This window comes from Phocoena sinus, chromosome 6 (assembly GCF_008692025.1).
Source record: "Phocoena sinus isolate mPhoSin1 chromosome 6, mPhoSin1.pri, whole genome shotgun sequence".
NCBI classification, from domain to species: Eukaryota; Metazoa; Chordata; class Mammalia; order Artiodactyla; family Phocoenidae; genus Phocoena; species Phocoena sinus.
In genome coordinates, this window is record NC_045768.1 from 54,100,926 (window position 1) to 54,113,362 (window position 12,437).

Sequence of the window (12,437 nt, forward strand, 5' to 3'; positions counted from 1 at the left end):
TGCCCAGTAATACGCGCAGTGTGACAGTTTAATCAGAGAATCGTGCGGTATTACTGCTTCTGCCTGAGAGGAGCAGACTTTTTTCTTTTCGAGAAAGCTCTTTTCAGATGGCTATTAGGTTGTTGAATGAGGAGCAGCACAAAAGCAATGGCGGCTCCTTGTGGTCTTTCAGATCATTAAAAGGTAACCCAGGTGGCAAAACCAGTTATCATTTCCTCAGCTACAGCAGATGAAAAGAGCAAGATTGGACACCAATCTGAGGCTACACGATGGCCAAACCATCAGCCAGAGCGAAAGAGGATTCATCAATCCTGCGGAAAATGAGGAATCAAAGTGATTACTTAGCATCGTGTGCGGAACCCAACCTGTTGATGTGACTGAATTTTTTCCTCTTCAGGCGTTGCTCTGGTCTTCCAAGGGTCTCACACTGCTAAACACCGATACTGTTTTTTTTCCCTCTCTTGTGGGACTTCCTATAGGGTGAAACTCTTGAGCTACCTGGAACTGGCTGGGGAAAGTAAAGTTGGGGTGGGGATGGGAGTGTCAAGCAAATTCACAGCTAGAGCTGAAGGGAGTTAGTTCTAAGACATCAAGACATTGTTGGCAACCACTAGTAATCAACCATCTGAATGCTTGTTAGTTTCACTCCCCAGGAGAGTTCAAATGACACCTTTCTCATTTGGACAAATTTATGTTACAGTCTGTACCACCTGCCCTGCTCTGCTTGCCAAGAAAACGTGTAGCCTAAATCACAATTCCCCTAAAATGTGTAGCTGCCACCGCAGAAAAATGCTTCAGGTCAACAAACACTTTCTGCAAACATGCTGCTTCTCTCTTCTCATGGCCAGAATCAAACTGGCCCTGAAATGGGGGCCAATAGCAGTTCTGCACCATGGGGGCTGCTAGGAAGGAAGAGAGGGGCAAGAAGGTGAGTGGCTGTGAGCTGAGACTCTTGTCTTAAGGAAAGTAGACTTCAGAAGCTGCAAAGTGAGCTAAGGAGCTGCGTGGGTTATGGTTTAGATAGGAAGACGCGTCAATGTTGGAAATAAGGACAGTTTCCCACAGCAGAAGAAAGGCAACTGTAGATGTGGACAAAGGCCTTACTTATCTAGGCCCCTGCTGGAATTTGAAGGAATCGGACATCAGCTTCAGAAGGTTTTCTTTTAGCCTCCAGACCCTTCTTTAAATAAAAGTTGATCCAGAAACCCAGTAAGTAAAACAGATAAAAGGGGTATTGCTCTCCTAACCATCAGGGAAATGCAGGTCAAAATCACCATGAGACATCACCTTAAATAGGATGGCTTTTCACAAGTAATAGCAAAAAAATAAGTTGGTGAGGATGTGGAAAAATTGGAACCCTCCTTATACATTGTTGGTGGGAATATAAAATGGTGCAGCCACTATGGAAAACTGGAGTTCCCACAAAAAATTAAAAATAGAACTATCGTACGATCTATGAATTTCAATTCTGAGTGTATATCCACAAGAAGTGAAATCAGGACCTTGAAGATATATCTGCACTTGTGCTCACTGCTGTGTTATTCACAATAGAAAATGTGGTATATGCATACAATGGAATATTATCCAGCCTTAAAAAAAGAAGGAAATCCTGCCATTTGCTACAACATAAATGAACCTAGAGGACATAATGCTAAGTGAAATAAGTCAATCACAGAAGGAAGAATACTGTATGACTCCCCTTACATGAAGTATGTAAAACAGTCCAACTCATTGAAGCAGAAAATAGAACAGCGTTGCTAGGGGAGGGAGAAATGGAGAATTGTTTTCCAATGGGTATAAAGTTTCTGTTATACAAGATGAGTAAGCTCTAGAGACCTACTGTACAACACAGCACCTATACTTAACAAGGCAGCACTGTGTACTTTAAAATATGTTCAGAGGACAGATCTCATGTAAAGTGTTATCAAAAAAAAACAAAAACAGAAGAACACAAGGAAATTTTTGCAGGTGATAGATATGTTTAGTAACTTGGTTCTAGTGATGGTATCATGGATCATGCATACATCAAATTCTTCAAGATGTATATACATTTCAAGTGTGTGTGCAATTTTAAAATATCAAGTATGCTTCAATCAAGCAAAAAAGGGGGGGGTGTTAAAGGAAACAAAACCACTGTCTCAAAAAGATATCTGGGGCTTCCCTGGCGGCGCAGTGGTTGAGAGTCCGCCTGCCGATGCAGGGGACACGGGTTCGTGCCCCGGTCCGGGAAGATCCCACATGCCGCGGAGAGGCTGGGCCCGTGAGCCATGGCCGCTGAGCCTGCGTGTCCAGAGCCTGTGCTCTGCAACGGGAAAGGCCACACAGTGAGGGGCCCGCGTACCGCAAAAAAAAAAAAAAAAAAAAGAAGATATCTGCATTTCCACGTTCACTGAAGCATTATCTACAACAGCCAAAAAACGAAACAAGCTAAGTGACCATCAATGGATGACTATATAACGAAGTTGTGATCTATCTACCTATAAATAATGGAATATTATTCAGCCATAAGAAATGAGGAAATCCTACCGTTTGTGACAACAAGGATGGACCTTGAAGGCATTATGCCTCAGACAGAGAAAGACAAATACTGTATGATCTCACTTATATGTAGAATCTAAAAAAAAAACCCAAACAACAAGAACAACCCCACCAAACTCATAGAAAAAGAGATCAGATTTGTGGTTACTAGAGGTGGGGGGCTGGTGGAGGAATTGGAAGAAGGTGGTCAAAAGGTCAAACTTCCAGTTATAAGATAAATAAGTACTAAGGATGTAATATACAACATGATGACTACAATTAATACTGTGGTATGATATATAGGAAAGTTGTTGAGAGTAAATTGTTAAGAGTTCTCATCACAAGGAGAAATCTTCCTTTTCTTTTTATTGTATCTATATTAGATGATGAATGTTAACTAACCTCTTGTGGTAATCATTTCACAATATATGTAAATCAAACCATCATGTTGTACACCTTATTCTTATACAGTGATGTATGGCAACTATTTCTCAATAAAACTGAAAAAAGAAAACTGAGGTTAAAAATGAAAGCAAACTTTTTAAAAAGTGAAAGGAAAAAAAAAACAGTCAAGTTGTTTTTAACCAAGTCTCAATGGAGTGCAGAATACATTTGTTATTAAGCTTTTAGTCTTTCTGGCTATTTACTAAATTAGATGTAATAACGTTTATCCATCATTGTAAAAAGAGGGTGTTGCTCTCACTTTAGGAGGCTTGGGGCAGGTGGGCTCACTGCTGCTGTTCAAGCTCCTTTCTCTCTCTAATTCAGCCCCTGAAGGGTCTCCTTGATGCATCCTTCAAAAACACTGTGGGAAATACATTTTAGGGGCTGTTTCATCCCTGATGTTACAAAATTCCAATGGTTCTCAACCACTACTGACAGTTTCTGATTATATATGTGTGGTTATTATGTCATGAGCTCCATGAGGACAGGAACCATGTCTATCTTGTCAGCCATTACAGTGGCTAGCGTAAGACCTGATACACACTAGGTAATCAACTAAAACAAAATTTTTTTTAATGAATTAGGGCTATGTTAGACCAGGCGTCACCACTACTACCCACAGGCCGATCTGGCCCACGACCTCTTTTTGCATGGCCTGCAAGCTAAGAATGGTTTTTAGATTTTTAAAAGATTAGGAAAAATAAAGAGAAGAATGATATAACTTGACACATGAAAGTTAAATAAAATTACATTAAATAAAATTACATTACAGTATTCATCAATAGTTTTATTGAAACATTAAAAAAGTAAAAAGGACTAATAAGGAAATTTCAAAGTGCAATTTAAACACACACTCTTGAAAAACGTGCTCTGCCTGGCCCCATGCTTCCCACTGTGCCTGGCACTCCTCTTCTATGATATCTGCTCAGTTGATTTGTACAGAGACATGGATGAAATGAGACACCATGATGATACTGCTAATAACCATGACGGTGATAACAATAGCTAGAGCATGTCAGGCAGTGTACTAATGCTTATATTGATTTTCTCATTCAATTCTCATAATATCTTCACAAGGGACTATTACTACCTATAATTTTATAGCTGAAGAAAATGAAGTAGAGAAAGATCAGGTAATTTGGGATGGTAGGCAGAATGGCCTTTCCGAAGTGTCTACATCCTACTCCCTGAACACTTGGGAACATGTTACTTTACATGGCAAAAGGACTTTGTAAATGTGACTAAATTAAGGGTCTTGAGATGGAGAGATTATCGTGGATTATCCTAGCGGGCCAATATAATTGCAAGGATCTTTATATGACAGAAGCAGAAGGGTCAGAGTCACAGAAGAAGTGATGATTCAGAAGTAAGAGTGATGCAGCCACCAGCCAAGTAATGTGGGCAGCCTCTAAAAGGCTGGAAAAGGCAGAGAATGGATTCTCCCTTAGAACCCCCAGAAAGGACACAGTTGTGTTAACACCTTGATTTTACTCCACAAAACCCATTTCAGATTTCTGACTTCCAGAATTGTAAGGTAATAAATATGTACTGTTTTAAGCCACTGAGTGTGTGTTAATTTGTTACAGCAGCAATTAGGAAACTAATACACATGTCAAGGTGACATGGCCATTAGGCCATGGATCAAGGATAAAACCCCCACACTGTGTGATTCCAGAACCTGCATCATCAATTCTAATCCTGGCAAAGGTGTTTAGTGCCTCCCCTACTGGAAAGAGAGTACTGAGTGAGATGAAGAGGCATCAATATTCTCTCCCAAGTCACCTTCTTGCCTCATCCATCACCAATCCAGCTACAAGAAGGGTTATTTCCTAGGTGGGGTTTTGTGGCAAATGGGGTGGCATTCCACGTGGACTACTTTAAACTGCTCCTCTGTTAAGTGTGTTTCTAGGTGATTTTGCCAATGGAGGAAGGTTTCCTTCTTACATGGAAGACCTAACTGCCTGTTTAAGTGCTTCACAACAGATTTCATTTTTTTTTTTTTTAATTTATTTTTGGCTGTGATGGGTCTTCGTTGCTGCGTGCAGGCTTTCTCTAGTTGCAGTGAGCCGGGGCTACTCTTCGTTGCAGTGAATAGGCTTCTTATTGCAGTGGCTTCTCTTGTTGCAGAGCACGGGCTCTAGGAGCGCAGGCTTCAGTAGTTGTGGCCCGCGGGCTCAGTAGTTGTGCCTCACGGGCTCTAGAGCACAGGCTCAGTAGTCGTGACACACGGGCTTAGTTGCTCTGTGGCATGTGGGATCTTCCCGGACCAAGAATCGAACCCGTGTCCGCTGCACTGGCAGGTGGATTCTTAACCACTGAGCCACCAGGGAAGTCACCACAATAGATTTCTTCAGAAGAAAAGATGTTTTTCCTCCTGGCTCCTGTATGAACTATCTACGGGGCTAAGTGCTCCAGCTTCTAGACAAGCACATTCGTCTCTTCACCTCCAAAGACACCACTAGTCACTGCTTACCTGGATGCTGAAGAAGGAGGTGGCACTGAAGGATTGGGTCTCATGAGCCATGTCCCATCCTCATGACCTAACTTCTCCAAGGTTCTTCCTCATCTGTAACGTGGAGATGATATTATCTGCTCCAAGCACCTCAGAAACTCTTCCTGAAGAACTATGAGTTTATAGGTGAGGAAATGCAACCTAAATTCTAAAACTTCAACTATGCAAAATGTGTATTATTTCCTTAACAGATTAGCTATTGCCACATTTTAACTTTATTGTCAGTTCAAAAACAAAGAAGTGTTGATGGGCTGGATGGAATTTTGTGACTCAGGCTTTTGGTGTCTGTGGGAGAGTGACAATGGAGAAGTTAGCTATCGGAGACACTAAAGAAATTAGAGAAAAATACTAGCTCAAAGGATAAACTCACATTAGAAAACTTCAAAGTATACAGTCTTTCTAGTGTTCAAGATTAAAAATTAGAAGTACCGGGCTTCCCTGGTGGCGCAGTGGTTGAGAGTCTGCCTGCCAATGCAGGGGACACGGGTTCAAGCCCTGGTCTGGGAAGATCCCACGTGCCACAGAGCAGCTGGGCCCGTGAGCTACAAATACTGAGCTCTGCGCGTCTGGAGCCTGTGCTCCGCAGCAAGAGAGGCCGCGACAGTGAGAGGCCCGCGCACCGCGATGAAGAGTGACCCCCGCTTGCCACAACTAGAGAAAGCCCTCGCACAGAAACGAAGACCCAACACAGCCAAAAATAAATAAATGAATAAATAAATTTATAAAAAAAAAAAAAAAAAAAAAATTAGAAGTACCTTTCCAACAAATGGCCTTCAAAGCATTTGTGAAGAGATTATCAACATATTTAAGGTGAGGAATCCCATAAAAATCCAAGGGTTTTTTAAAAAATCTCACTGTTGGCTGTAAGAGGTGAAAAAGGAGAAGAAGAGCATTTCATTTCTCTTCATCCTTAAGGATTCAAGTCAAATTGCAACTCTTCTCTGATGGTTCCGTAACCAGCCCAGCTGATGGGAATTGTTCCTTGCGGTGATATTTCTCGTCTCTGCCATTCAGACGCACTTGGCATTCACTGTCCTATGGTAAGAATCTCACATGTGTGAAATCCAACTGGATGACAAACTACTTGAGGGGAGAAATCACATCTTATATGTACTTTGTGTCCTCACAGACCTTAGAATAGTACAAAGCACATCAGATCAGATGATGGACTGAGTTTCTAGAAAATTGTTGCCCACCCCTAAAGCACACAACAAATTTACCCTGTGGCCTTGCCTGTGCTTTTAGTATCATCCCATTTGCTCCACCAATTCAACCCTCTTCCTTGATTTACTATTATATCTTTATTCTCCATCAGCTTCCTGTCTATAGATCAAAGCTAGGATCCTGCATCTTGATTTTGTAGTACTTGCTGTGGCATGCCATAAAGATCCTTCAGGACCAAGGCATCATTCTCCCAGCTGCTGAAAATGTTGGCAGATGATGCCTCTCAGCTGAATTGTGGTCTACGAACTTCCCTCGGCCCAAGAGAGCCACCGTACCCAAAGTTACACTCCTTCCTGAGAAAGTGTATATTTAAAAATGTGAAATATAAAGGCCCTTGCCTCAGGTGGTTCAACTCTAATGGGTTTCCCCAGCTCAAGAATTCCCTGTGGGATTGCCTGAGCCCTTTATTCCAACTACCTTTCAGCTGAACCCCTCTACCCAATTCTATCTTATTTCCTTCATAGGTCAGGTTCCTGAGAGCCTTCTGCAATAAACTTCCTGCATGCAAATCTGTGCGTTAGAGTCTGTTTCCTAGGGAACCTGTTCTATGTCAGACCTTACACATAAATAAGGGAAAGATAAACAATGCCCAGAGCAAGAGGGATTGGGGAGGGATGCCTCACCTAACATCAAACTTCTGACCTGGCCATGGCTGCCAATACCTGGCAGGGAACACAGCCACCAGCCTGGCCATCACATGCCAGAAAAGTGATGTATGGCCACCTGTGTCCTCTTCATCAGTGCTACCCACTAGAACTTTCTTTGATGAGGGACATATTCTGTATTTTCACTGTTCAATATGACAGCCACTAGCTACTTGTGGCTACTGAGCACTTAAAAGGCAGCTCGTGCTACTAAGAAATTTAATTGGGACGAAGTGAGAGAGTGGCATGGACATATATACACTACCAAATGTAAAACAGATAGCTAGTGGGAAGCAGCCGCATAGCACAGGGAGATCAGCTCGGTGCTTTGTGTCCACCTAGAGGGTGGGGATAGGGAGGGTGGGAGGGAGGGAGACGCAAGAGGGAGGAGATATGGGAATATGTGTGTACATATAGCTGATTCAGTTTGTTATACAGCAGAAAGTAACACAACGTTGTAAAGCAATTATATTACAATAAAGATATTTTAAAAAGTAGTTTATATTTACATGTAAAGAGCCACACGTCTAGTGGCTACCGTACTGGACAGAGCAGCCCTAGATTATGAATCCAGCAGGTCTAGAAAGGCAGCGTCACAATAGCTCCAATTCCACCTGCCTTTACTTCCACCACCCATGACGTAGAAATACTTGGTCTGACTCCTTAGAAGTCTTCCTAATGAAGCATATAGAGGAACTGTGTGCTAGTAAAGTCTAATTGTTAAGTGGTCCAATAATTATTATGAACACTGTTAAATCTAAGAGCCAGAGAGCTTTGTTGTAAGTTTAAATTGACTACAACACATAAATCTATTCATGATTGCTTGCCCTCATAGTCTTTTAATCTCCTGGCCCTTCAAGGAATTTATCATCTATATGGAGACACATGACATGCATTCGTGCACAATTTTAAGTGAGCCACTGAATGTGACTGAAACTGAATTCTATGCAAGCTGAAAATGTTGTTTACTTAAAGCCCAGAAGCCTTTCATGAGAAGAATCCACGGACAGGAAATGGTAGTTAAATTTATACATTTTTCTTTCTTGTTACAATTTTATATTTTCTGAGCAATTTAATGAAGACTCCAGAGAAAAGAATTAAATGTCTGCTGGTTCAATTACCAAATAATGAAAAGGTGGAAAGTAGCACCATGTACTGTGTGCCAAGAGGCTACTGAGGCCTATTCTTGGTGTGAAAATCTTTTGTGTGCTGCTTACACTCTCCTTTGCCACCCACAAATTGTACAGACGAGTGTCAGCAGAAGCAGCAGAAACCAAGAGCTGGTGCAGACCATCCTCTGCAAGGGTGAAAGGCCTGGCCCATGGGGGGACATCTCATGACACCCATGGCAACAGCCAGGAGTGCGGCGGAAGCCATGGTTTCCATCAGGAGGGACCAGGCTGTCCTTAAAGCCATGCTTTGAGAAGATTCTTACCATCCCTGGCCCTGAATGCATTCTTTTTTTTTTTTTTTTTTGCGGTACGCAGGCCTCTCACTGTTGTGGCCTCTCCTGCTGTGGAGCACAGGCTCCGGACGCACAGGCTCAGCGGCCACGGCTCACGGGCCCAGCCGCTCCGCGGCATGTGGGATCCTCCCGGACCGGAGCACGAACCCGTGTCCCCTGCATCGGCAGGCGGACTCTCAACAACTGTGCCACCAGGGAAGCCCTTCCTCTTTTCTTATTTAGAATTCCACATTTAAATCTTATTTAGAACTCCATAAAGAGAAAAAGTGAGGTACAAAACTGGGTGAAGACATTTTTCACATGTATAACTGAATAGAATTAATATCGAGAATATAGAAATCATTTCTACAAATGAATTAGAGTTAGTATAACGATTCAAAAGAAAAACTGTCAAAAAAATTGTAACAGGTATTTCACAGAAGAGAAAGTACAAATGGCCAAACACTGTGCAAAGATACTCAAAGTCATTAGTGAGTAGAAAATACAAATTAAAACCACAATTATGTAATAAACACCAGATTGGCAAGAATTCCAAAGCCTGACAATATCAAGTGTTGACAAAGTTGGAGAACAATGGCACTCTCGTTAACTGCTGCAGGGAGTAAAAATTGGAACCACCACTTTGGAAAACAATTTGGCATCACAGAACAGAGGTGAAGGTATACATGCCCTATTACCCAACAATTCTACTCTTGGGTATATACTGAGAAACTCCAGCACAGATGCAGTGGGGAGTGTGTATAAGAATATTCATAAAAATACTTTTACAATGGAAGCCATCCAAAGTCCGTCAACAGCTCAGTGCACTGAGCGTTTCATATAATAGAACGCTATCCAGCACTGAAGAGGAGTAAACAATGGCTGTATGCATCAACAAAATGACCCTCAGGGGCATCATCCTGGGTGAAAAAAGCAAATTATAGGGTACATACATTACGATTCCATTTATGGAAAGTTCATAAAGGATATGTTGTTAGGGACAGAAACATATGCGGTAAAGAACAGTGAGAACGTGATTAACAAAATTTAAAGATAGCGGTTACCTCTATTTAGGGCAGGAAAGAGACGTGATCAAGACAAGACACATGAACCTTTAATGGAAATGCTAATGGCCTATCTCTTAAAAGACATAGCTGGGACTTCCCTGGCTGTCCAGTGGTTAAGACTCAACATTTCCACTGCAGGGGACATGGGTTTGATCCCTGGTGAGGGAACTAAGATCCCGCAAGCCACGTGGCATGGCCAAAAAAAAAAGACGTAGTGGACACACATTCATTGCATTGTTATTCTTGAAACATTTTACAAATGTACACATTTTCAAGTATTAAAATGTACACATTTTACAAATATTCTTTTGTGTGCACCTAATAGTTAATAAAAATGACTCCTAAGAATTGGTACGTAAGCAAATGACCAGAAATATTTTTTCCAAGACTTGTCAGAAGAAGAGAGTGTAAGAACATGCCAGCCATCAGGCCCTGGCAGTCTTTCCTTCCGAACATGCCATACTGTCTACTGGTCTCCGGCCCCTTCTGGGTCATTCAATCCAAACCCAGCCATCACTCAGAGCTAGCACTTGTCCCAGGTGGGAGGAAAGTTCCAGGATGCTCCTCAGAAGCAGCAGCCAGGCTTCCCTCTCTATCTGCCATTCTATCCCTCATTTAAATGCAGGCCTTCTCCAGGTGTGGATGACAAGCACACTACCCTGTGCATGCACGTGTACACACACATCCAGCTCTGCAGCTTGACTGGGCTGTTATTACATCCAAATATTACTGAAAGCTATTATTACTTGACCCTTGACTTATTCTCCAATATTTGTACACATTTTATGAGGATAATGGAGTACCATATTTAAAACAAAGCATCTCCCTGTCCTCTAGTCAGAGCCTGAAATCTGAAAAAGAAGCACAGACATCTGCCCGTGCTCCAACTACAATCAGGTAGCAACAGCCCCTTAAACCAAAATTGAAATTTAACGTGAGTGGTGCAGTTATTGTCAGTACAGCATTTAAGAAAAAAAATAAACCTAGCTCCAGGGATGTCTGACTCCTCACCTCAGTAGGTCATTAAAGATAAGACAGCATTCATCTCCCCCAGGCCCAAGAAAGTTCTGTTATAATTTTAGTATCGTGAAGAAATTTTTAAAATAATTGTTTTCATATCAATCACTACAGTGAAGGTGGGCTCTTTCAGGAGTAACATCCCAACAAGAAAAAAACCTCAAGACTGGTAAAACAAAAATTCTTCTAAAATGACCTATGTGAAAGGTCCATCACTTAGACCCCTGAAGTTTACTGAAGACCTAGTTAGTAATTGCTGTAAAAATACAACCACTTACCTCAGCATAGTGTGCTACTGAACTGGCCTCAACTGCATAGACTCTCCGAGCTCCGGCCTGTACAGCAAAAAATGACAGTATTCCTGATCCACAGCCCACATCTAGAACAACCTGGAAGGAAAGGAAAAGACAAAAAAGGGGTGAACACACAAACTGGAGCTTAGCTGCTGGCACCATGCCAACTTTGGGCATTGTGATCAAAGTACTAGCTTTGATTTTTACAAGTGGTCTTACCTTGGCCAAGTTATGAATCTCTGTGAGACTTCTTTTTCTCCTATGTTAAATGGGGTTAATAATACCCACCTTTTAAGGTTTACTGTGGGGATTAGTATGAAGTGTATACAAAGCACTTAGTGTATAATTGGTGTTTTTCAAATGATCGTTATCATTACTACAGTTCCTTTGTAACATGGTGTACTTTTAGGATGTTTAGGGCCAAGAAAAGTAGTGGGTCATGAATGAATTTGCTTACCCTACCTGTCAGCATGAACAAAATGAAAACTGTCTCAAATAATGTTTAGCATTATATACATATACACATATGTATATGCATATTATATGTGTATGTGTGTGTATATATATTCAGGAAAAATTGAAGACAGTCTTTAAAAATCCAAAAGTGAGATATGTGCTTTTTTTTTTAGGCCCCCTCCAAAAAGTTGGGGAGGTTTATATGGAGGGTAGGAGGGTATTAAGACAGTGGACACATAGAATTTACAGAAACTTCTATTCTCTGTGTTCAGACCTACGACTTCAATCAGAAAGACCACCGTTCACTGGCACAAAGGGACCAACCAACATGTGGACCTGCATGCTGCGAGGAAGAGAAGGACAGTATGGATTGGGGCCCTGGCCCCAGGCACAGCTGAAGCTGAGGTCTGAAGCTCAGTCTGATCACTGAAATCTCAGGCTCCTGGATTTCTGTCTCATCAGTGACTTTTATTCTTAGCATCTTTTAGCACTAGCATTGAGCAAGGCATTTCACTTGGCTCTAAATCCTCACAATAAATGTACGAATAGATAGCATTATGATGGCCACTTGTGAGATGACAAACTGAAAATCAGAGACACTGAATGAGCCCAAGTTCACCTAGCAGTAAGTAGGGGAGCCAGGAGTTGAATCTGGGCACTTCTGCCTTCCAAGCTCATGTTCTATAAAATCACATGTTGATTATTTAATTTCACTTTTATAAATCTGATATTTTAACCCAGCAATACCAACAGGCAATGAATGACAAGGAAACACAGTATTACTTTTTTCAGGAAAATTTATAATAGTTTTTTTTTTTT

At 41.6% G+C, this 12,437-nt stretch overlaps 1 protein-coding gene across 1 annotated transcript in view; it reads right to left on the bottom strand.

Moving 5' to 3' along the window:
• Positions 1-12,437, bottom strand: part of LOC116755002 (histone-arginine methyltransferase CARM1-like) — a 172,896-nt gene that overhangs the window by 73,818 nt on the left and 86,641 nt on the right. Inside the window, exon 5 of the mRNA XM_032633879.1 lies at positions 11,148-11,258. Coding sequence (XP_032489770.1) covers positions 11,148-11,258 — 111 coding nt within the window. The remainder of the gene's footprint in view (positions 1-11,147; positions 11,259-12,437) is intronic.